The 22348-nt window shown below is 33.9% G+C and overlaps 1 protein-coding gene across 3 annotated transcripts in view; it reads left to right on the forward strand.

Moving 5' to 3' along the window:
* The window catches only part of SLC25A26 (solute carrier family 25 member 26), a 141204-nt gene that overhangs the window by 97748 nt on the left and 21108 nt on the right, over positions 1–22348 (forward strand). For all 3 annotated transcript variants that reach the window (XM_031953685.1, XM_031953692.1, XM_031953701.1), the window contains one exon: positions 3757–3801. In XM_031953685.1, coding sequence (XP_031809545.1) covers positions 3757–3801 — 45 coding nt within the window. The remainder of the gene's footprint in view (positions 1–3756; positions 3802–22348) is intronic.

Here is a 22348-nt window from a genome sequence, read left to right on the forward strand (position 1 = left end):
CCTTAGAGGTTTCACCAAGTTGGAAATACTTTAAGTACAGACTCAGCAACAGGTGTCTGTTATTTCAGGTAGAGCCTAATTAAAATCAGAGAGCTTTATCAATCAGAAGGTTGATTACCCAGGAAACTAATATTTGATAACAACTCAAAAATATTCTGGTGAGGTACAAAGCATATTACTGATCTTTGGAAGGTTGGGTTAGTGGGTAGGGAATGACAAACCTAGTTCATAACTGCTTAGAAAAGTCTTGGTAGGTCTGTGAAATATCTTCTGAACTTTTTTGATTAAGAAAACAGGAGATTATGTGTTTTATTTTATGGTTTGTATAATTTTGATAAAAAATACGCTAGCATGAATTTATCATTTAAATATAATTTTAACTTATATTTTCTTGGTATCGATGATTATTATATCATCTACATTTCTCAGTTTATCTGTCGTTCTGAGCCTTCCCAGAAAACAACCCTTATATCAAATAGAGAGAGGAGAGGAAAAACACATCCGCACATATCATCCTTCTTTGCAAAGACCTAGGAGAAAATAACCTTAGGTGTCTCTTTTGGAGACAAGCTTAGTCATTATCATTTTGTGTCATCCAGTTCGATTGTTTTGTTGACCTTTATATTTTTTTTAATCATAGTCTTGAGTGTTTTTATCATTTCTATTTATGTCTCTTTATGTCTGTTCACAGAAGTCTTACTATGCTTTTCTGTATCACATCTTATTTATCATTTCTTATAGCACAGTAATATTTGGTGCATTAGACACCACAATTTGTTGTTAAACCATTCTTCACACTGATAAACATCTATTTTGTTTCCGCTTCTTTGCTATCACAAAGAGTGGGAACTCTAAATATTTTTGTGTATAAGGGGCTTTTTTGTCATTAACTTCCTTGAAATTTTTAAATCAAAATGTATGGATATTTGTTACTTTATTTACATAATTCTAATTTGCTTTCCAGAATGGTTGGACCAATATTCATTGGTTTTCTAATTGTATTATAGTGTACCATATTTCCATAGTCCTTCCAACATTGACTATTCCCATATTCTGTCATTTTTGCCAGTTTGTTGACTGAGATAATTTTCATCTCAGTTTTATAGCAATAGCTTATGTAGGTAATCTCTGAATGCAAAGTAATAGGGTTCTAAGAAATTTTGTGGGAAAATCTGTTTTTGAATGAGTAATGATTTTTATATTTTCTGTTGTTCTCCCTTAGAATGAAAATTGGTATATTTTTCATTTGGCATTTCACACAAGGACCTTTTGAGCTATGCAGATTCTCTACACTTATTACCTAGGACTAAAATTAGTGTGACAATTTGTTGATGGTGGTGATCTCTATTTTAGTCATTCAGTTGAGTAAATATTTGTTGGTACCGCAAAGGGCAGCTGCTATAGATATTCTTACACAATCTTATTTCATTTGTCAATGGAATAGCTTTTCGTTACCCCAAATTGGAAAAGAAATGTGATCACTGCTCTTTAGTTACAAGGGCCTGATAACAAAGGAGTGTGTTTGACCTTTTTTATGGGGCTCAGAGATGCCTCATGGGATGCAGTATATTGTTCCAGATGACAAATGTCCTCTGGGATTTCAGTTTGTCAGCTTAGTGTAAGGTAGGGGAATTGATTTCTTCTCACTCCCACTTCCTATCCTACCAGGATTGGTGACACAGTTTCTGTGGCAGGTGCCTGTCAAGCTCAGTTTTGTTTGTCAGGCTAATTAAGAGATTTATATATTAATCATTACGCACAGCAAAGTAGGCAAATAATACCCAAAGCTTTGGATTTAGAGAAAATATGAATATTAGAGTAACTCTCAAATGTTTTAAATAAAGTGATTCATCCACCAAAAATTACTAGTATGCATTCATATGCATATTAGTCACTTCCAAAATATTCCCAGTTCAGTTTTCCACAGTGATTTCTCTTCATCAGAACCCTTTGAACAAATCCTGTCATTGAATTTAAGGTAGAAATTTATTGCCTATATTTTAGAAATATCAGCTCTAATATTTACTTCTGCAGGAGGAATATTCTGATCTTCCCAACAGCTAATGTCTGCCCTCCAGAGATAATTTCTAACTCTTTGGTATATATTGTATATGTACTGATTTATGAGAGAGAGTGTTCTCTCTGTATATAAGCTTTTTGAAGGCAAGGATTGTCTGTATATCCATCTGTCTGACATATTTATATTTCATTTTAAATTTTGTAAAGCACTTGGCTCACAATATTGTAAATTAAGTAGTTCAGGCAGTATTATCTCCATTTTTCAGATGAAGAAGCTAAGATCTGCATCTTGCAGTGGCTAACCTCTGTCATTTAGATAAGTGAAGGAGCCAGGATTCAAATCCAGGTCTCCTGATTCATAAATCCTTCCCCTATGCCACACTGCCTATCTGGTGATGTTATTCCATTTTCCATAATTTGTAAGATTTCCTCTTCGACGTTTTTTTTTGGTTTTTTTTGTTTTTTTTTTACCCAAGGATGGGAGTAATGCACAAAAAGTCATGGGAAAGAAAGTTTAATTTAGAGAAGAGTAATTTGACCTGACAAAGAAATAACTCTACTTACAGCAAAATAGAGACTAAAGCATTAAGATTATAGGATCATAACTTTCTAGCTGGAAGGTGCATTAGTCTATTCCTTTCATTTTGTAGTTGAGGAAACTGAGCTCCAAGTAACAGAAATAGCTCACCAAAATTCATGGAAGTGTACCAGCTGGCATAGCTGGATTCAAACTTAGTGTTTTTTCCACTGGACCATAAATAAATGTTTTTTTTTTTCTTCCACTTAAAGTTGAGTTTCTCCAGCCTTTAACCTAGTCAGCAGCCCTTTTATAAATATATCCCATACAACAGCTTCCTTTCACTATCCAAAACCTGTTCTGGCTCAGGCTCATACAGTAGTATGGATGCTGTAGGAGATACACATGAATAAATCATTATTTCTCTCCTCAAGGAGTTTTCTGTCTAACAGAGAAGCTAAACCTGTTTCACTAAATATAATCAGAGGTAAAATGTGACACATTCTCTGGGGTCAGAAATTCAGCTTTCTTTGACTGAGGGGGACAGATTCGAGTGGGACAAATCATCAGATTTCAAATTTAAGACTCAAAAAAATTGTAGAGACCTTTAAAAATAATCTCTTTTGTATCTTCATGTGAGCTTTGTCTCTATGTAAGCCAACATAGAGATTTTTTTTTGTTCAGTCATTTCAGTTATGTCACACTCTTCTTGACCCCATTTGGGATTTTCTTAGCAAAGATATTGAATTTGCCACTCATTTTACAGATAAGGAACTGAGGCAAACAGGATGAATTGACTTGCCCAGAGTCACATAGTTAAGAAGTGTCTGAGACCAGATTTGAACACAGGAAGATGAAGCTTCTTGACTTTAGGCTTGGTGTTCTATCCACTGGGCCACTTTGATGCCACAACATAGTTATAAATATGTTTAAGTTGAATTTAATAGTGGTAATAAACTACAGGATAATCCTTCCTATCCTTCCATCTTCTTCCACCCTATAAAGTTGGCACAAAATAGATAGTTCCTTTCATTTCCCTGCCTCAAGTTATTATCTATTTAGGAAATGAACTTAATGGAATTTGCTTTGCAGTATGTATTCATATTTGTTTATAAGTGATAATTTACAGTTTACTTGCTAAACCATAATACTTCTTTTATGCACTCTATTAGTCCTGCCAGCCTAATTTGTTTGTTTGATATGTTTTTGTCTCTTCATAGATTCCTTTTTCTCTCGTGCAATTTCCACTGTGGGAGGCCTTAAAAGTAAGTTGTTAGATAATCCATTCTTAAATTGTTTTATTATTTAAAAAGTGATTCTTGTTATTATGAATGTAATGGATTCCTATGAGAAAAGCTCTTGAATTATTACAAACATTCCTGATTTTATATAACTTTATTTGTGCATGTTAAAATATTTCTATACCAAACTATGAAGAGAGAGTTGAGTTCTTATTAATTAAAAATGGCTTCCTAGGCATGGTACATTATAATACTCAGCCTCTTGCAAACTCACTCTCTGTGGTAATAGGAAATAAAGACTAGTATGCAAAATCAATTCACAAGTGTTCCCCAAATCACATGATGTGCAATGATTTTAAGCACTTTTTTTTTAACCCATAATTTCTCCCTTTTTATTTCCATACTCAGAATTACATAGAAAACAGAGAAGGAGAAGGAAACACAGCATGTCCCCCAAAATTGCCATTTCACACTACTTATACAACTTTCCTTTGTGTCTGAAGGAATGGCCAAGGTCTAGTTGTTCAGTAAGGCAAGACTGTTGGGTTCCTTTCTGAATCCAGTATGTTTTACATAATCTGCAAAGAATTAAATAGATACTCATCTCTAAGTGATTAGATACAATTGAGAGCAATAGAATATATCTCAAAAAAAAAAAAAAGATTATCAAAAGATTTTTTAAATTGAGATTATATTAGGAGAATAAGTAAAAAATTGTTTGGTTTTTCAATTTTTCTCATTGAATATTCAGAAATATTTCCCTTAAGTTATATGTAGAATTTGAGTACATCATTTGTTCAATGGGGTTGGAGTTTTTTGGCCATTTTTCTTTTTTTTTTTTCTTTTTTTTTTTTTTTAATAGCCTTTTATTTACAGGTTATATGCATGGGTAACTTTACAGCATTAACAATTGCCAAACCTCTTGTTCCAATTTTTCACCTCTTACCCCCCCACCCCCTCCCCTAGATGGCAGGATGACCAGTAGATGTTAAATATATTAAAATATAAATTAGATACACAATAAGTATACATGACCAAAACGTTATTTTGCTGTACAAAAAGAATCAGACTCTGAAATATTGTACAATTAGCTTGTGAAGGAAATCAAAAATGCAGGTGTGCATAAATATAGGGATTGGGAATTCAATGTAATGGTTTTTAGTCATCTCCCAGAGTTCTTTTTCTGGGCATAGCTGGTTCAGTTCATTACTGCTCCATTAGAAATGATTTGGTTGATCTCGTTGCTGAGGATGGCCTGGTCCATCAGAACTGGTCATCATATAATATTGTTGTTGAAGTATATAATGATCTCCTGGTCCTGCTCATTTCACTCAGCATCAGTTCGTGTAAGTCTCTCCAGGCCTTTCTGAAATCATCCTGTTGGACATTTCTTACAGAACAGTAATATTCCATAATATTCATATACCACAATTTATTCAGCCATTCTCCAACTGATGGACATCCATTCAGTTTCCAGTTTCTAGCCACTACAAAAAGGGCTGCCACAAACATTTGTGCACATACAGGTCCCTTTCCCTTCTTTATAATCTCTTTGGGATATAAGCCCAATAATAACACTGCTGGATCAAAGGGTATGCACAGTTTGATAACTTTTTGAGCAGTTCCAAACTACTCTCCAAAATGGTTGGATTCGTTCACAACTCCACCAACAATGCATCAATGTCCCAGTTTCCCCACATCCCCTCCAACAATCATCATCATTTTTTCCTGTCATCTTAGCCAATCTGACAGGTGTGTAGTGGTATCTTAGAGTTGTCTTAATTTGCATTTCTCTGATTAATAATGACTTGGAGCATCTTTTCATATGACTAGAAATAGTCTCAATTTCTTCATCTGAGAATTGTCTGTTCGTATCCTTTGACCATTTTTCAATTGGAGAATGGCTTGATTTTTTATAAATTAGAGTTAATTGTCTATATATTTTGGAAATGAGGCCTTTATCAGAACCTTTGACTGTAAAAATATTTTCCCAGTTTATTGCTTCCCTTCTAGTCTTGTCTGCATTAGTTTTGTTTGTACAAAAACTTTTCAGTTTGGTATAACCGAAATTTTCTATTTTGTGATCAGTAATGATCTGTAGTTCTGCTTTGGTCATAAAGTCCTTCCCCTTTCACAGGTCTGAGAGGTGAATTATCCTGTGTTCCTCTAATTTATTAATAATTTCATTCTTTATGCCTAGGTCATGAGCCCATTTTGACCTTATCTTGGTGTACGATGTTAAGTGTGGATCAATGCCTAGTTTCTGCCATATTAGTTTCCAATTTTCCCAGCAATTTTTATCAAACAGTAAGTTCTTATCCCAAAAGCTGGGGTCTTTGGGTTTGTCAAAGACTAGGTTGCTATATTTGTTGATTGTTTTATCCCTTGAACCTAACCTATTCCACTGATCAACTAATCTATTCCTTAGCCAATACCAAATGGTTTTGGTAACTGCTGCTCTATAATATAATTTTAGATCTGGTACAGCTAAGTTTTGGCCATTTTTCTAGGTGATGCATTGTGAAAACAGCTTTCCAAAACAGTGTCTTAAGGCATGATGTAATTACTAGCTAGTGAAGTCACATTCCATTAACATAATGGCAACAATTTTTTTTTTTCTGAAAAAAGAACAATGGAACCAACAGCTGTTCAGCAAAAAAGACTCTTTTTGTTTGTGTCTCAATAACCAGCAGTCACACAGACTGCAAACAGCCTAGTATTCTCACACATCATCTTGTGTGAGATATTGAAGAGAAAAATCATAAGGTTTGTGACTTTTTCCACATTATTGATGTTTATGAGATTCTGGTTAGTTATAAAATGTCACACATTGCCTAGAATAATGAGAGTACATACTATATTCCATTATTTCCATTTATTTTCCTTGAGAAGAAATCATTTGATGTCTTCACCAGTTTTTTAATCTCCTGAAAGTTAGTTGATTACTTAATACAATTTGATTAATTACATTGTTATTATCTTATTATTGTTATGTGTTTATAGCCTAGCACTTTTAAACAAAACTTTTCTCAAGCCAAGAAGGAGTAAATGATGTCAGAGGAGGATTTTTTTCCATTATTTTCATATGGTTGTAGTCCTCAGAAAATGGCTTTCTTAACCTTACTTTTGTTTTATTCTTGTATCGTCATATTGTCTTAAAATGGTGTTGACATTATCACTTCATGGTTTATTGAACATAAAGAAAAATAATCAACCTTCTGCCCTCCTTCCCTGACAGTATTCCATTTCTTGACTTTTCCTGTCTCATGTTAATTAAGGTATTCACTCACCACCATTTTCTCTATCTTAAAGCCTCCTGTTCCTTTCTGACTTCTGATAAATCCACTCATCCACTTCCTCATTCTTTCATTCTTTCACAAGACTGTTTTCATTTCTTTATTCATTCACATTCAGCCAACATTAAGTATTTGCTCAGTGTTTGTTATTGTAACTACAAGCAGAAATACCAAGTGGAGCTAAGGTAAAATTCCTATGCTTGTTGAGTTTACTTTTTAGTAAAAGAATTCTTCACTTGGGTACATGAATTTGGTTGTTTGAGTTTTTTAAACATTTCAATAACTATTTTAGTCTATTGTTTCATTAGATCATTCTATATATTATATTTATGATTTTAAAAACACTGTTCAGAAAAGGGATCCATCAGTTTCACTGGATTGCATAGGGGTTATGATACAGAAAATGATGTCAAGAACCCTTTTTCTAGAAGGAGGGTGACAAAATATGTTAGAAAATTACAAAATCAAGTGTTCTGAAATTGGAGTGTGGTCATTTGATACTGTCAGAGGAATCAGGCATTAGGGAAAAGGTAGTGTTTGGGTTGAACTTTTAACATGAAGGAGTTCAGAAGGCAAGGAGAAGGAGGCCATTCCAGAAACAAAGGACTGGATTTAGCAAAGGACAGAGCATTTAGGAAGGATAAAGAATTGTTCAGTTTACTGTGCTTTAAAGAAAAGCATTCTGGTGGCATTATGACAAATGAATTGGCAATGAGACAGTAAGTACAGAAACACTTTCCTTTTAAGTGGACTGTTACAGTAGCTATCCATGTGAGATAACGAGGACAATCACAATAAAAATAGGATACAGATTGAGAGAAAACAGGTAATGAGAACTAATTCTGAGATAGAATTCACATTGATTTGATCCCTGGTTGAACAAGAGTCAAAGGTAATCTACAGAATTTACAAAAATGAGACTAAAACAATTGTCCAGCTCATGAATAACATAAGCTTAGAAGCTCTTGAGGAAAAATCTGTCTCACTTGGGTAAAAGGGGAAGCACAGTCCTGTGCAGACAGTGTCCAGGTAAGTCAGCAGGAAGTTTTTAGCCACAGCAGAGATCAACTGCAAGGCCCCTTGGTCCTGGCTCAGCAGGCTAGTAGCAAGCCAGCTGTGAAGGCTCCAGTCCCAGGGTGGAAGGCTAACTGCCACCCTGGACACCCCAACATGGCTGGAACACCCCAATGCTGTGCGTAATCCACTAGCACCTAAGATCCTGGCACAGAAAGCCAGTGACCAGGCTCCAGCCCCTGCCCAGAAAACTCAAGACAGTACTCCCTGGACTCCAAGAGCAAAGTTCAAATTTAAAAGTCACTAAATAGGCTAAAAAAAATATAAAAAAACAGAAAAGTGACAACAGGGAAGATCAAAACACAAACTCAGAAGAAGACAACAATGTCAGAATGCCTATATGCAAAGCCTCAAAGTGAAAATGACTATCTGGTCTCAAGACCAAATAGTCTTCTTTAAAAGAGGTCAAAAAGTATTTTAAAAATCAAATAAGAGAAATACAAGAAAAATTGGGGAAAGAAATAAGTGTGCAAGGGAGAGCCAACACCATGGAAAATGATGAATAAAAATCGACTGGAAAAAGCAGTTCCTTAAAAATACAATTGGCCAAATTTTTTTTTAAAAAATCCACTGAAGAAAACAACTCCTTAAAAAGTAGAATTGCCAAATGGAGGAGGTAAGAAAGCTAAGTGAAAGAAGTAATTCCTTAAAAACTAGAATTGGGCAAGTGGAAGCTAATGAATCTGTGAGACATTATGAATCAGTCAAATAAAATCAAAAAAGTGAAAAAGTAGAAGAAAATGTAAAATAATCTTATTAGAAAAACAACTCACCTAGAAAATAAATCCAGAAGAGATAATTTAAGAATTATTGGAGTATATGAAGGTTGTCCTTCATTATCCAAAAAAGGAATCTGAAAAACATCTTTCAAGAAATTATTAAGGAAAAGGGCCCTGCTACCCTAGAACCAGAGGATAAAATAGCTGTTAAATGAATATACCGATCACCTTGTGAAAGAGATTCCCAAATAAAAACTCTAAGGAATATTGTAATCAAAATCCAGAATTTTCAGTTCAAGAAAAAAGTACTGCAAGCAGCCAGAAAGAAACAATTCAAATATTAAGGAACCATGGTCCAGATTACACAGGATTTAGTCACTTCAACATTAAAGGATCAGAGAGCCTTTAAGAGTAGAAGAAAAATTGGGAAAAGAAACGAGAAGTATGCAAGAGAGAATCAAGAGCTTGTAAAAGGAAGGACAAAAATTGACCAAAGAAAAGAATTAACTAGAAAAATACATTTGATCAAATGAAAAAAAAAATCCACTGAATAAAACAACTATTTAAAGGTAGATTGGAAAAAATCGTTAAAAACTAGAGCCAGGCAAATGGAAACTACTGACTCTATGAGACATCAAGAATCAGTCAAAAAAAATTTTTTAAATGAAAAACTGGAAGAAAACGTTAATACCTCATTGGAAAAACATCTGACCTGTAAAATAGATCCAAGAGAGACAATTTTAATATTATTGGAGTACCTGAAGTCCACAACCCCAAAAAAACCCAACAAATAACAACCACCACCACCACCACCAAAAAAAAAAAAAAAACGCTGGATAGAATTCTTCAAGAGGTCATCAAAGAAAACTACTCTTTAGTGAACCAGAAGGCAAAATAGTCATTGAAAGAATCCATCAATCACCTCTGGAAAGAGATCCTACAAGAAAAGCCCCCCCAAAACATTGCAAAACTCCCAAACTATAATTTCAAGGAAAAAAATACTGCAGGTTGCCAGGAAAAAAGAAAACAATTCACAGATTGAGGAGCCACAGTCAGAATTATCCAGAATTTGGCAGCATCTACAACAAAGGATCAGAGGCCCTGGAATACCTTATTCCAAAAAGCAAAGGACCTTGAATTACAACCAAAAATCAACTACTCAGTGAGACTAAGCATCACCTTTCAGAGAAGCAGATGGATCTTTAATGAAGAAGGGGACTTTTAATCACTTCTATTGAAAAAACTATAAACAAAAAATTTGATCTACAAACACAGAACTCAAAGAAGCATAAAAAATAAACAAGAGAGAAGAAAAAAGCATTATTTCAAGGTTAAATTGTTTACCCTCCTACATGGGAAAATAATACTTGTAACTCTTGAGAACTGTATCTTTTATTAGGGCAGTTAGAGAGAGTATACACAGACATAGAGGTTGAAAATATTAAGGAAAAAAAAACATTAAGAGATAGAAAAATGATTGTACTAGGAGAAGAGGAAAAGGAAGGTAAATGGAGTAAATTAGATCACATGAAGAGACAATTATAGTACAGGGAAAGAAGAGAGGATGGTGAGCATTGCCTGAAGGTTAATCTCATCATTTTTGGCTCAAAGAAGGAATAACATTCACTCAATTGGATATAGAAATTTATATTACTCTATTGTGTAGTAAGAGGAAAAAGGGGAAAGAAAAAGGAGTGCTGGATAGAGGGGAGGAGAAACACAAAGAGATAAGGGTAAGAGAAGGGAGGGGAGGGTGATAAAAAGAAGAGCAGGTTTGAGGGAGAGCTTGGTCAGAAAGAAAACACTACTAAAAAGGAATGGGGTCGAAAGAACAAAAGTATAAATAGGAGAAAATAGGATGGATGGAAATACATAGCTGGCAAATCATAACTGTGAATGGGAACAGGATGAACTCTCCCATAAAACGGAAGTAGATAGCAGACTAAATTAAAAACCAGAATGCTACACTATTGTGTACAAGAAACATATTTGAAACAGAAATACATTCAGAGTAAGAGTAAAAGGCTGGAGCAGAATTTGATTGTCAGCTAGACCAAAAAATGTAGGAGTAGCAATTCTGATCTCAGACAAAGGAAAAGCAAAATTAGATCTAATTAAAAGAGATAAAGAAGGAAACTATATACTGTTTTCAGATCAAGAAGCAAATACTGCAAGCAACCAGAAAGAAACAATTCAAATATTAAGGAACCATAGTCCAGATTACACAGGATTTAGTCACTTCAACATTAAAGCATCAGAGCGCCCTTAAGAGTAGAAGAAAAATTGGGAAAAGAAATGAGAGGTATGCAAGAGACAGTCAACAGCTTGGAAAAGAAAGGACAAAAATTGACCAAAGAAAAGAATTGACTGGAAAAATATAATTGGTCAAGTGAAAGAAAAAAAAAAAATTCACTGAATAAAACAATTATTTTAAGAGTACCATAGACAATGAAGTGTTATCAATACTAAACAACGTTAGTTAGAAGTTAAGCCAGTTATAGGAAGAAATAAATAGCAGAATTATATTAGTGGGGGATCTCAACCTCCCCCTCAGAATTAAACCTAACCCCAGAATAAATAAGAAAGAAATTATGAAAGTTGATGGGATCTTAGAAAACTTAGATATGATAGACCACTGTAGAAAACTAAACATAAATAAAAAGGAATACACCATTTTTTCAGCAGTACATAGTACCCACACAAAAATTGACCATGTATTAGGGCAACATCACAATCAAATGCAGAAAGGCAGAAATAGTAAGTGTATACTTTTCATATCATGGTGCAGTAAAAATTACATTCAATAAAGGGCAAGGGAATGATAGATTAAAAATCAATGAGAAATTAAATAATCTAATCCTAATGAATGAGTGACCAAACAACAATTCATAGAAACAATAATTTCATCCAAGAGAATGACAATAATGAGACAACATAGCAAAATTTATGGGTTGCAACCAAAGCAGTAGAGTAAATTTTATGTCTCTAAATACTTACATAAATAAAATTGAAAAAGAGGAGATCAATAAATTGGGTATTCAATTTAAAAAGCTAGAACAACAAATTTTAAATCCCCAATTAAATACCAAATTAGAAAGTCTGAAAATCAGAACAGAGATTAGTAAAATTGAAAGCAAGAAAAATATTGAACTAATAAATAAAATTAAGAGCTGGTTTTATTGAGTAGAAAAGAGAGACAATGGAATAGATAAACTTTTGGTTAATTTGATTTTTAAAAAGAAAGAAGAAAATCAAATGACTAGTATCTAAAATGGAAAAGGCGAATTCACCACCAGTGAAGAGTAAATTAAAGCAATAATTAGTATCTATTTTGTCCATCTATATGTCAATAAATCTGACAAGCTAAGTGTGTAATGGGTGAAAATTTACAAAAATAAAAATTGCTCAGGTTAACAGAAAAGGAAATAAAATACTTAACCCTATTTCAGAAAAAGAAATTGAACAAGCCATCAATGAACTTCCCAAGAAAAAATCTCCAGGCAAGATGGATTTACAAGTGAATTCTACCAAATATCTAAAGAACAGTTAATTTCAGTATTATATAAACTATTTGGAAAATTAGACAGAATTATACAGATTCCCTTTATGACACAGATATGGTACTAACACTTAAATCAGAAAGAGCCAAAACAAGTGAAAGCAAATTACAGATAAATTTTCCTAATGCATGTTGATACAAAAAAAAATATTTTTTATTAAAGCTTTTTATTTTCAAGACATATGCTTAGATAATTTTCAGTATTCACCCTTGCAAAATCTTGTGTTACAAATTATTTTTTTCTCCATCCCTCCACCTAGATGGCAAATGATTCAATATATGTTAAACATGTACAATTCTTCTATAGGTATTTCCACAATTATTATGCTGTACAAGAAAAATCAGATCAAAAAGGAAAAAATGAGAAAACAAAATGCAAGCAAACAACAAAAAATGTGAAAATACTATGCTATTGATCCGCACTCAGTCCCCACAGTCCTCTCTCTGGGTATAGATGGCTTTCTCCATCACAAGACCATTGGAATTGGCTTGAATTACTTCATTATTAAAAAGATCCATATCCATCATAATTGATCATCACATTATTTTTGTTGCTGGGTAATTCTTCTACTTCTGTTGTTACACAAGCAATACTTGTTGCTGTGTAAATGGTTCTACTTACTTTAGCATCAGTTCATGTAAGTCTCTCAAGTTCTCTCTGAAATCATCCTGCTGGTTATTTCTTATGGAACAATAATATTTCATAACATTCATATTCCATAACTTATTCAGCCATTTTCCAACTGATGGGCATCCATTCAGTTTCCAGTTTCTTGCCAGTTACAAAAAAGGCTGCTACAAATATTTTTGCACACATAAGTCGTTTTCCTTTGTTAATGATCTCTTTGGGATACAGGTCCAGTAGAGACACTTGTGGATTAAAGGGTATGCACAGTTTGATAACTTTGAATATAGTTCCAAATTGCTCTCCAGAATGGTTGGATCCATTCACAACTCCACCAACTATGTGTTAGTGCTCAGTTTTCCCTCATCCCTTCCAGCATTCATCATTATCTTTTTCTGTCATCTTAGCTAGGTATGTAGTAGTACCACAGAGGTTGCAAAAATTTTAAATAAAATATTAGCAAAGAGATTACAGCAATTTATCATGAAAATAATATGCAATAGCTAAGTGAAATTTATGGCAAGAATTCAGGATTTTTTCATTATTAGGAAAACTATCAGCATAATTGACCAAATCAATAACAAAGCTAAAAGAAATCATATGATTATATCAAAAGATGTAGAAAAAACTTTTGACAAAATACAGCACCCATTCCTATTAAAAAAAAAAAACACTAGACATTTCTTAAAATGACAAGTAGTGTCTATCTAAAATCATCAGCAAGTATTAAATGTAATAAAAATAAGATATAAGCTTTCCCAGTGAGATCAGAGGTAAAACAAGGATGCCCATTATCACCACTATTATTTAATATTTTACTTAAAATGTTGGCTTTAGCAATAAGAAAAGAAAAAGAAATTGAAGGAATTAGAATAAGCAGTGAGGAAATGTACCTCACTCTTTGCAAACAATATGCTGGTATACTTAGAAAATCCTAAAGAATCAATTAAAAAATTACTTGAAATAATTAGCCATTTTAACCAAGTCATAGAATATAAAATAAACCCACATTAATCACTAGAATTTCTATATATTACCAAAAAAGCCCACCGGCAAGAGATAAAGAAATTCTATTCAAAACAACTGGAAATGATATAAAATATTTGGAAGTCTACCTACCTAGACAAATCCAGGAACTATATAGACACAATTACAAAATAGTTTTCACAGAAAATCAGATCTAAATAACTGAAAAAAAAATATCAATTGCTTATTGGTAGACTGAGATAATATAATTAAAAATGAAAATTCTACCTAAATTAATTTACTTATTCAGTGTGATACCAGTCAGACTAAAAACAAAACAAAAACAGACTAGAAACTATAAGAAAAACAAAAAGTCAAGAATATCAAGTGAATTGATGGCAAAAAATGCATAGGAAAGTGGTCTAGCCATATCATATCTAAAATTATATTATATTAGCAATTATCAAAACTATTTGGTCCTCGCTAAGAAATGGAGTGTTGGCTATATATGTTAGAGGTAAGGGAAAAATGGAACACTGATGAATTGTGAGTGGAGTTGGGAACTGATCCAACTATTCTGGAGTAATCTAGAATTATGTCCAAAGGACTGTAAAATTGTGTATAGTCTTTTATCAGCTATACCATTATTAGGTCTGTATCCAAAAAGATCCTAAAATTGGGATCTAACCCACATGTACAAAAATATTTGTAGCAGCTCTTTTTGTGGTGGCAAAGAATTGGAAATTGAGGGGATACTCATCAATTAGGGAATGGCTGAACAAGTTGTGGTTTATGAATGTAATTGAATATTATTCTATAAGGAACGTTGAGCAGGCAAATTTCAAAAAAACCTGAAAGGACTTAAACAAATTGATGCTTAGTGAAATGAGCAGAACCAGGGGAACATTGCCCACAGTAATAGCAATATTGTGCAGATGATCAACTTTGATGAACTTTGCAAAACAGTGATCCAAGACAGTTCCAAAAGACTCATAATGGAAAATGTTTACCACACTCAGAGAAAGAACTATGATGTCTGAATGCAGATTGAAGCATGCTATTTCCCCTTTTTTGTTGTTTTTTCTCTTATTTTTCCCTTTTGTTCTGATCCTTCTTTCACAACATGATTAATGTGGAAATATGTTCAACATGATTCTACATGTATAACCTATATCAGAATGCTTGCAGTCTTAGAGAAGAGAAGAGGAAAAAAATTGGAATTCAAAATCTTATAAAAATGAATGTTGAAAAATAAAATACTATTAAGTGAGGAAAGAAAAGTAATATCAAGGTTTCAAAAATGTAAGACCTATGTTATAAGGAGGCAGAGGTTTGGGGGAAAAAAATGATAAACTCAGGCTTATACTGATGCTGAGTTGGAAGTAGCAATAGGATCTCCAAGGAAAGATGTCTTGAAGGCAGCTGATAGAATTGTAGACGTCATCTTTGGAGTGGTAATAGTTAAGTGAAGAAATGAGGGTGAATTTCTTTGACAGGACATATTTGGGGGGAAGATTGTAGCCCTTTGGATGAGAGGATCAACAATATTTTCTAGGCCAAAAAGATCCTGAGGTGGTAGGGGGTGTGGTGTGGTGTGAGTAGTAAAAAAGAAAGGACCATTGAATTTTATGTTGAGCAGGATGATTTCAGAAAGGCCTGGAGAGACTTACACGAACTGATGCTGAGTGAAACAAGCAGGGCCAAGAGATCATTATATACTTCAACAACAATGCTATATGATGACCAATTCTGATGGACCTGGCCATCCTCAGCAATGAGATCAACCAAATCATTTCCAATGGAGCAGTAATGAACTGAACCAAATCATTTCCAATGGAGCAGTAATGAACTGGGCTACGCCCAGCGAAAGAACTCTGGGAGATAACTAAAAACCATTACATTGAATTCCCAATCCCTATATTTTTGCCCATCTGCATTTTTGATTTCCTTCACAGTCTAATTGTACAATATTTCAGAGTCTGATTCTTTTTGTACAGCAAAATAACGTTTTGGTCATGTATACTTATTGTGTATCTAATTTATATTTTAAAATATTTAACATCTACTGGTCATCCTGCCATCTGGGGGAGGGGGGAGGAGGAAAGAGGGGAAAAATTGGAACAAGAGGTTTGGCAGTTTTCAATGCTGTAAAGTTACCCATACATATAACCTGTAAATAAAAGGCTATTAAATTAAAAAAAAAATTATGTTGAAGAATTATTTTATATGTGAAAGAGCAGTTTCAAGAGAATAATAATAGTGGTTAATAGCCAGATTACAAGAGTTTGTGGGAAGATGAATATGGAAAAAGATATGTGTGGAATTCTTTTTTAAATATAATTCCTTTTTTTTTTAATTATGATCCTAACACTCATCAACATTCATGAATATTTCATTATACAAAGAACAACAACAACAAAAAGAATTGCCCATGAAACTGGTTTTTCTTTTGTGTAATGTTTTTTAAAACAAAGTATATATTAAACTCAATATAGTAGTAATAAATGTTTTATTTGTGTACCTTTTTACAGTAAACAAAAGTGAAACTTCTTTTTCCAACTGCTCTAGCATAGCATCAATTTCTGTTGCCTTTGATCATCCAGAAATCAGTCCATTTTATCTGAAGTGGGATCAACTTGATTTAAAGCAGTTACTTGGGGAAATATTCTTTAAATATCTGGATCATACACATTTTCTAGCTGTAAACTCTCACATGCTTAAATAGCTTGCAAGTATTTGTCAGTAAATATGAATTGAGCTTACAAGAACAAACATTAAGTGCCTTCTCTAAGCAAAGTACTCTGCTAGGTCCTAGGAGAGATCCAGAATTTTAAAAAAGCATGTAACTGATAGTCTCATTGGAAGACATGATTTTATATAATTATGCAAAAGGAGTTGATGTCTCAGGAAAGTAAAAAGCACCAAAGTCCCCAGATGATGGAAGTTTGAGTGATACAGAATAGTAGGTAGGAATTCTGCTTAGGGAAGGAAGGATAGAGAATATTCTGAGCACATGGACCTACATGAATAAAGGCAGAAAAATTCAGCACCTCCATGAGCACAAGGAATCATCTTGTGTGGCCAGAATGTCATGAACATGAAGAAGAGAATGGTAGGTGATCCACCCAGCAGGGTGGCAAGCTGGTTAAGGAGGCTGACACTTGGAGGGATGAATTTGAGCTCCAGGAGGGAAGGACTCACAGTCCTGGCACTTGTCAAGGGTCTGCTCTGTAGGGCAGTGGCATCTCTAGGGGCTCAGGAAGCATCAAATCCTATGGGGAGGGGTGTAGTTCTGGGTCACTCATGCCTCCTCCCTCCTCATCAGATTGTTGGCTTACTGCTTTCAGTCTTGAGCCTCCCCATCCTTCAGGATTGATGAATGTAATAGAAAGTTGTCAAAAAACAAGCATTCTTAACCTTTTCTTGTGTTCTAGGTCCCTATAGCAATCTGATATAAGTCTGTGGACCCTTTCCCACTCTCACATTTTGAAATGCAGAAAATGAAATATAAATAACAAAACCTTTTTTTTTTTTTTTTTAAATACAAGTTCACAGATCCTCAAGTTAAGATTTCTCTGATCTTTGATAATTCTGATCTTAAGATCAGTTCTGTTTTATGTGAAGGCCCTAATGGCTGGATAAATTTTGTTTCATGACCTTCAAAACTGATTTTAGTCTGCCCCCTCCAATAGACCCAAAGAGGTGGCTCAATAAATTTTACCCTTTGGTTTTGTTTTCTAGATGAGAATCACTAGATCACAGAAATTCGGATTTAGAAGGGATATCAATAGCCTTCTAATTTTATCTACTTTAAACTACCAAACAATTGCTCTCCCAGCCTGTGCTTAAATAGTCTTGCCATCTGCCCTATTTTACAAGTGCAGAGAAGAATCTAGAGCTGTAGATCTAGCTCAACATTCCCACCCACTCCCCACCATTTTGCATCCAATTACTAAATGGGTCAGGATCTCTAAAGCTTTAATATAACAGAAATGATGACTGGATCATGTTTTCTACTTGTATTCATGGCATTTTAAAGCACCAATTCTGATCTGAACTCTTGTCACTTAATGTCACTTACACACTTGTTAACCTGGCAGAGGTAAGTGATTCTTTGCCATTTTCATTATATGACTCAGGCATTCCTTCCATTAGTACTGATAAAAAATGTTGAAAACTGAATGTTGATAGAGTTGTGGGAAACCATAAGGAAAGAAATGAGCACCTACTCTATACCAGGCACTGTGCTAAGTACTTTTTCAAATATTATCTCATTTGATCCTCACAAAAACCCTTCAAAGTTGGTGCTATTTTTATTCCTATTTTATATTAGAGAAACAAAACTGGAGTCACACTAGTGTGGATTTGAACTCAAATCTTCTGTCATCCAGATCCAGGGTTTTCTATCCACAGCAGCCCCTAGCCAAACCTAGAATGTTTCTGCATCATTAGCAGCACAGTTCTTGGAAGAGTTCATTGCTTGCCTATAATGGTTATGAAAGTGTTCATGACCTTTTGCTGAGTGTATTCTTTGTGGAGGGTAACTCACAGAGGTGTCCTAAGATGTGCGCAGCAGCATATTTATGATAAGTCATTGTAAACAACCCCAAGGCATAATTATAAGAAAATGATTAATTTTTAAAACAATACATTTACACATCTGTTATATTGATGTAGAGGAAAGTTTTACATGAAATATTGACTGAAATAGAACTACACACAAACTATGCCTGTAAAAAGATGTAAAAGTATTTAGAGTTTAATACCTATTAGGGATTGGGGGGGGGGGGGAGAGTTCTACAGTTGCTTAGATTGATAATTTTTAAAAAAGAAAACTTCTTATAATTTTTAGTAATTTAAAGTTTTTAGAAACTTAAGCTCACTTAAGTAAGTTACAGGTAGCAGTTGATTTTCAAAATAAGACTATATATTTTTGCAACATAAAGAATATTGAACAATAATTGTTCAATAATTATTATTGTTCAATATTCTTTATGTTGCAAAAATATAATCAATCTGGATGTTTGAGAGATGTATGCAGTAGAACAGTTTTATTAATTTAATGCCTTCTCTGGGTCATGAAATTTCTGGAATAAACATAGACTACACTAAGACTAAACATAGATGATGTCATCAATAGCAAGGTTAGTTTGTTATGATTTGAAAATTACATTTACTACCATCAAAATTATAGATTATCTGATGTTATGGATTTCTGAATCAGATACTATATATGGTTTTCCACACGTGTGTTTTTATATACAACTATTAGATGTACATAATATGCTGTTTTCATATCATATATTTAAAGGATAACATATTTGCGATGGGGGACAATTGAAGACAGCCCAGATTGTTTAAGTTTTCATACACTTGAGCCAAAAAAACTTATTTCCAGTTTGTTATAAGGCAAGAGTGAGTGGGGCTGTGTCTTTTGAAGTAGAAAACAAAGTCTTCTATTCAGTCTTCATTTTAATAGACTACACATGACTAAGAGTTGGTATCTTTGAGTGTTCTGTAATATTGGGTTTGACATTGTTTGTTTTCCAATCATGTGAACATTGGTGGGAAATGATGTTACTCTTAAAAAAAAAAAAAAAAAGTAAATAATTATTTCATGCTGCCTTTCATATGGCAATCAGTGGAGAATCACTTGGTGTAAAATAGGATGACCATATATCCTGTAAATTAAAGGCTATTAAATAAAAAAAAAAAAAAAAGTAAAAAAAAAAAAATAAAATAAAATAAAATAAAATAGGATGACCAGATTGTTATTTACAGAATAAAACCAAATATTCGGAACACACTGTAATATTATGATAAACAATAAAAAAAAAATCATTCCAAAGGAAAATTAGGTAATCTTAGAAAAGAAGGTACAATTAAAAATGTTTTTAATGGGGGGCAGGTGAGGGGATAAAGAGAGAAAGGAGGGGTAGGTGTAAATGTGTGGGTGTATGTATCTTTTCTCTCCTATAGAGCTATAAAAGGAGTATTAAAAATGTTTATCTGGCTACTAATCTATTTTAAAAACTTGAAGTAAAATAGATTTTTTTACATCCATTAATTAGTCTATTCATCTAATTGATAACCATTTGAAAATGTACCCTTTGCTATTATTGGAGAAGGAAAACTATTCAAATAAACAATTATAATTGAAAGCCACCATCCACCCTTTTCCATTCTTACCAAGTTTGCTCACAGACCCCATTTCTCTGGTCTTGGCTTCTCTCCTCCACTTGTTTTTGTTTTTGTATTTGTATTTGGAAGCCAATTTATGGATATGCCCCGAAATGGATTATTATCTTTATCATACCTCTGAAATCAGATTGAAGTTTTCCATGGGACATTTTTAAATTTCTTTCTCATCTTGAATTATTTAAATGACTTGTAATATTGTAATATTTAAATAACTTGTAATATGAAGTTGTAATATTCTTCTCTAAAATATTATGTTCTCTGGGAGCAGGTTTCTTGGGGAGCTTCTGGAGGCAAGCCTTAGTTTCAGTTCAGTGGAGAGCTTAAGCTGCCTTCTCTTGCTTTGAATCTCCTTGACTGACAATGGCTTCTGAATCTCCCAGAGTCCAAAGGTTTCTGCTTCAGTCTCCAGCCTGCACAAAGGTGGACAATGGAATGAATCTGTCTCCTCCTCTGAGATCTTCCAGTGGGCTTCTGTTCTAGTGGGCTTGTCCTCTAGTGGGCTTGTCCTTTAGCGGACTTCTCCCTCCTGGCCCTGAGACCTCCTCCTTATATATCCCACATGAGTATGCACCAATCATTATATCACTCGGAAACCATTATTTGTTGTGGGATTAAATCAGTGCTAAACCAGATTTAACCATTGTCTCCTCAATTCCACTTAGTACCTTGTTTCAAGTTCTAGCCCATTACATCTCCTCGTAGGATCAGATCAATCATATGGAACCTTGCTAAATTAGATAATTATTGTCTCTATCAATTCCACTGTCTTAGCACCTTGTAAGAATCCTAACAATAGTAATAGAGTTTCCATTCCTCTGAGCAACTATTCCTTCATCTGTCCTATTGCAGTCAAGTGTTGCTGTTTATCCCAAAAGACCAGTGAATATTCTCCTTTGTGGCTATTTACAGTTTGTCTGCCGGCTGTTAGCTTCTTCATATACCTGTGTTGGCCAGCTTTGAATTGCTGGGCAAAAAGCACACATAAGGGAGCCATTACCATCCCATTGTTTCATTATATATACTATCAGTCTTACTATGTTTGTTAAATCAATGTTTTACTGTTTAAATATCTCCAAGGGAGAGGGAAAAGAAAGTTGTCTATTCTCTGTGCCACCAAATGCCCCAATTAGAATATCAGAATGTGTCAATGCTAATGACTCAGTGGATATGGGCTATGACTTGGAGTCACTAACACCTGAGTTCAAGTCCTTCCTCAGACACTTCCTGGTTGTGACCTTGGACAGGACATTTCACCTCTGTTTGCCTTAGTTTCCTCATCAGTACAATAAAGATAATTTTTATTACAACAGCTTCCCAGGGTGGTTGTAAGGATCCAATGAAATATTTGTAAAGTGCTATGCAGACTTTAAAAAGCTGTGTAAATACTGACCATTATTAAACAGTTTGGTCCCTTGGATTTATTTTTATCTCCAGCAGAAATTAAGAGATATGTATAGATAACAAAGTGATTACAATAATTTTCTTTTTAAAAAAAGATTGATTATTTTTATTTGTAACATCAGATTAATTACCAAATATACCCCTTTCCCTCCCTCACAAGCTGTTCCTTGTCTTTAAAAAAAAAAAAGCAACAACAACAAAGAATTCAGCAGTCAGTCAGCCCCTTACCAGTGTCTGACCACCTAACACATAGTGTTGCACACCCAGAGTCTCCCACTTATCCAGTAAAAGGAGGGAAGTGACTTTTCTCATCTCTTCTCTGCATCAAAGAGTTGGTCATGTAGTTATATAGAATTGTCTTTCTTATGTGGTACTGTTTACATTATTATTGTTGTTATATATATATATTGCTTTCCTGCCTCTGCTCAGGTTCTCCTTCAGTATGAATTAGCTCAGATTCTTCCTTTTCTTTATGTCTTTCAGGCACAGTAACGTCCCATTATATTCATGTTCTTCTCTTTATTAGCCACATCCCAAACAAGAGGCACATAATTTGTTTTAGTTGTTTTCTACCAACAAAAAATGATGCTGTGAATATTTTAGATCAAAAAAGGCCTTTCCTTCTGTCTTTAACCTCTTTGCTGTAAATGTCAGATCCCTGGAGGGATCTCTAATTCAGAGAAAGTGATCATTTGTCACTTTTTTAGCCTAACTCCAAATTGCTTCCCAT

The sequence above is a fragment of the Sarcophilus harrisii genome, chromosome 1 (assembly GCF_902635505.1).
Source record: "Sarcophilus harrisii chromosome 1, mSarHar1.11, whole genome shotgun sequence".
Classification (NCBI taxonomy): domain Eukaryota; kingdom Metazoa; phylum Chordata; class Mammalia; order Dasyuromorphia; family Dasyuridae; genus Sarcophilus; species Sarcophilus harrisii.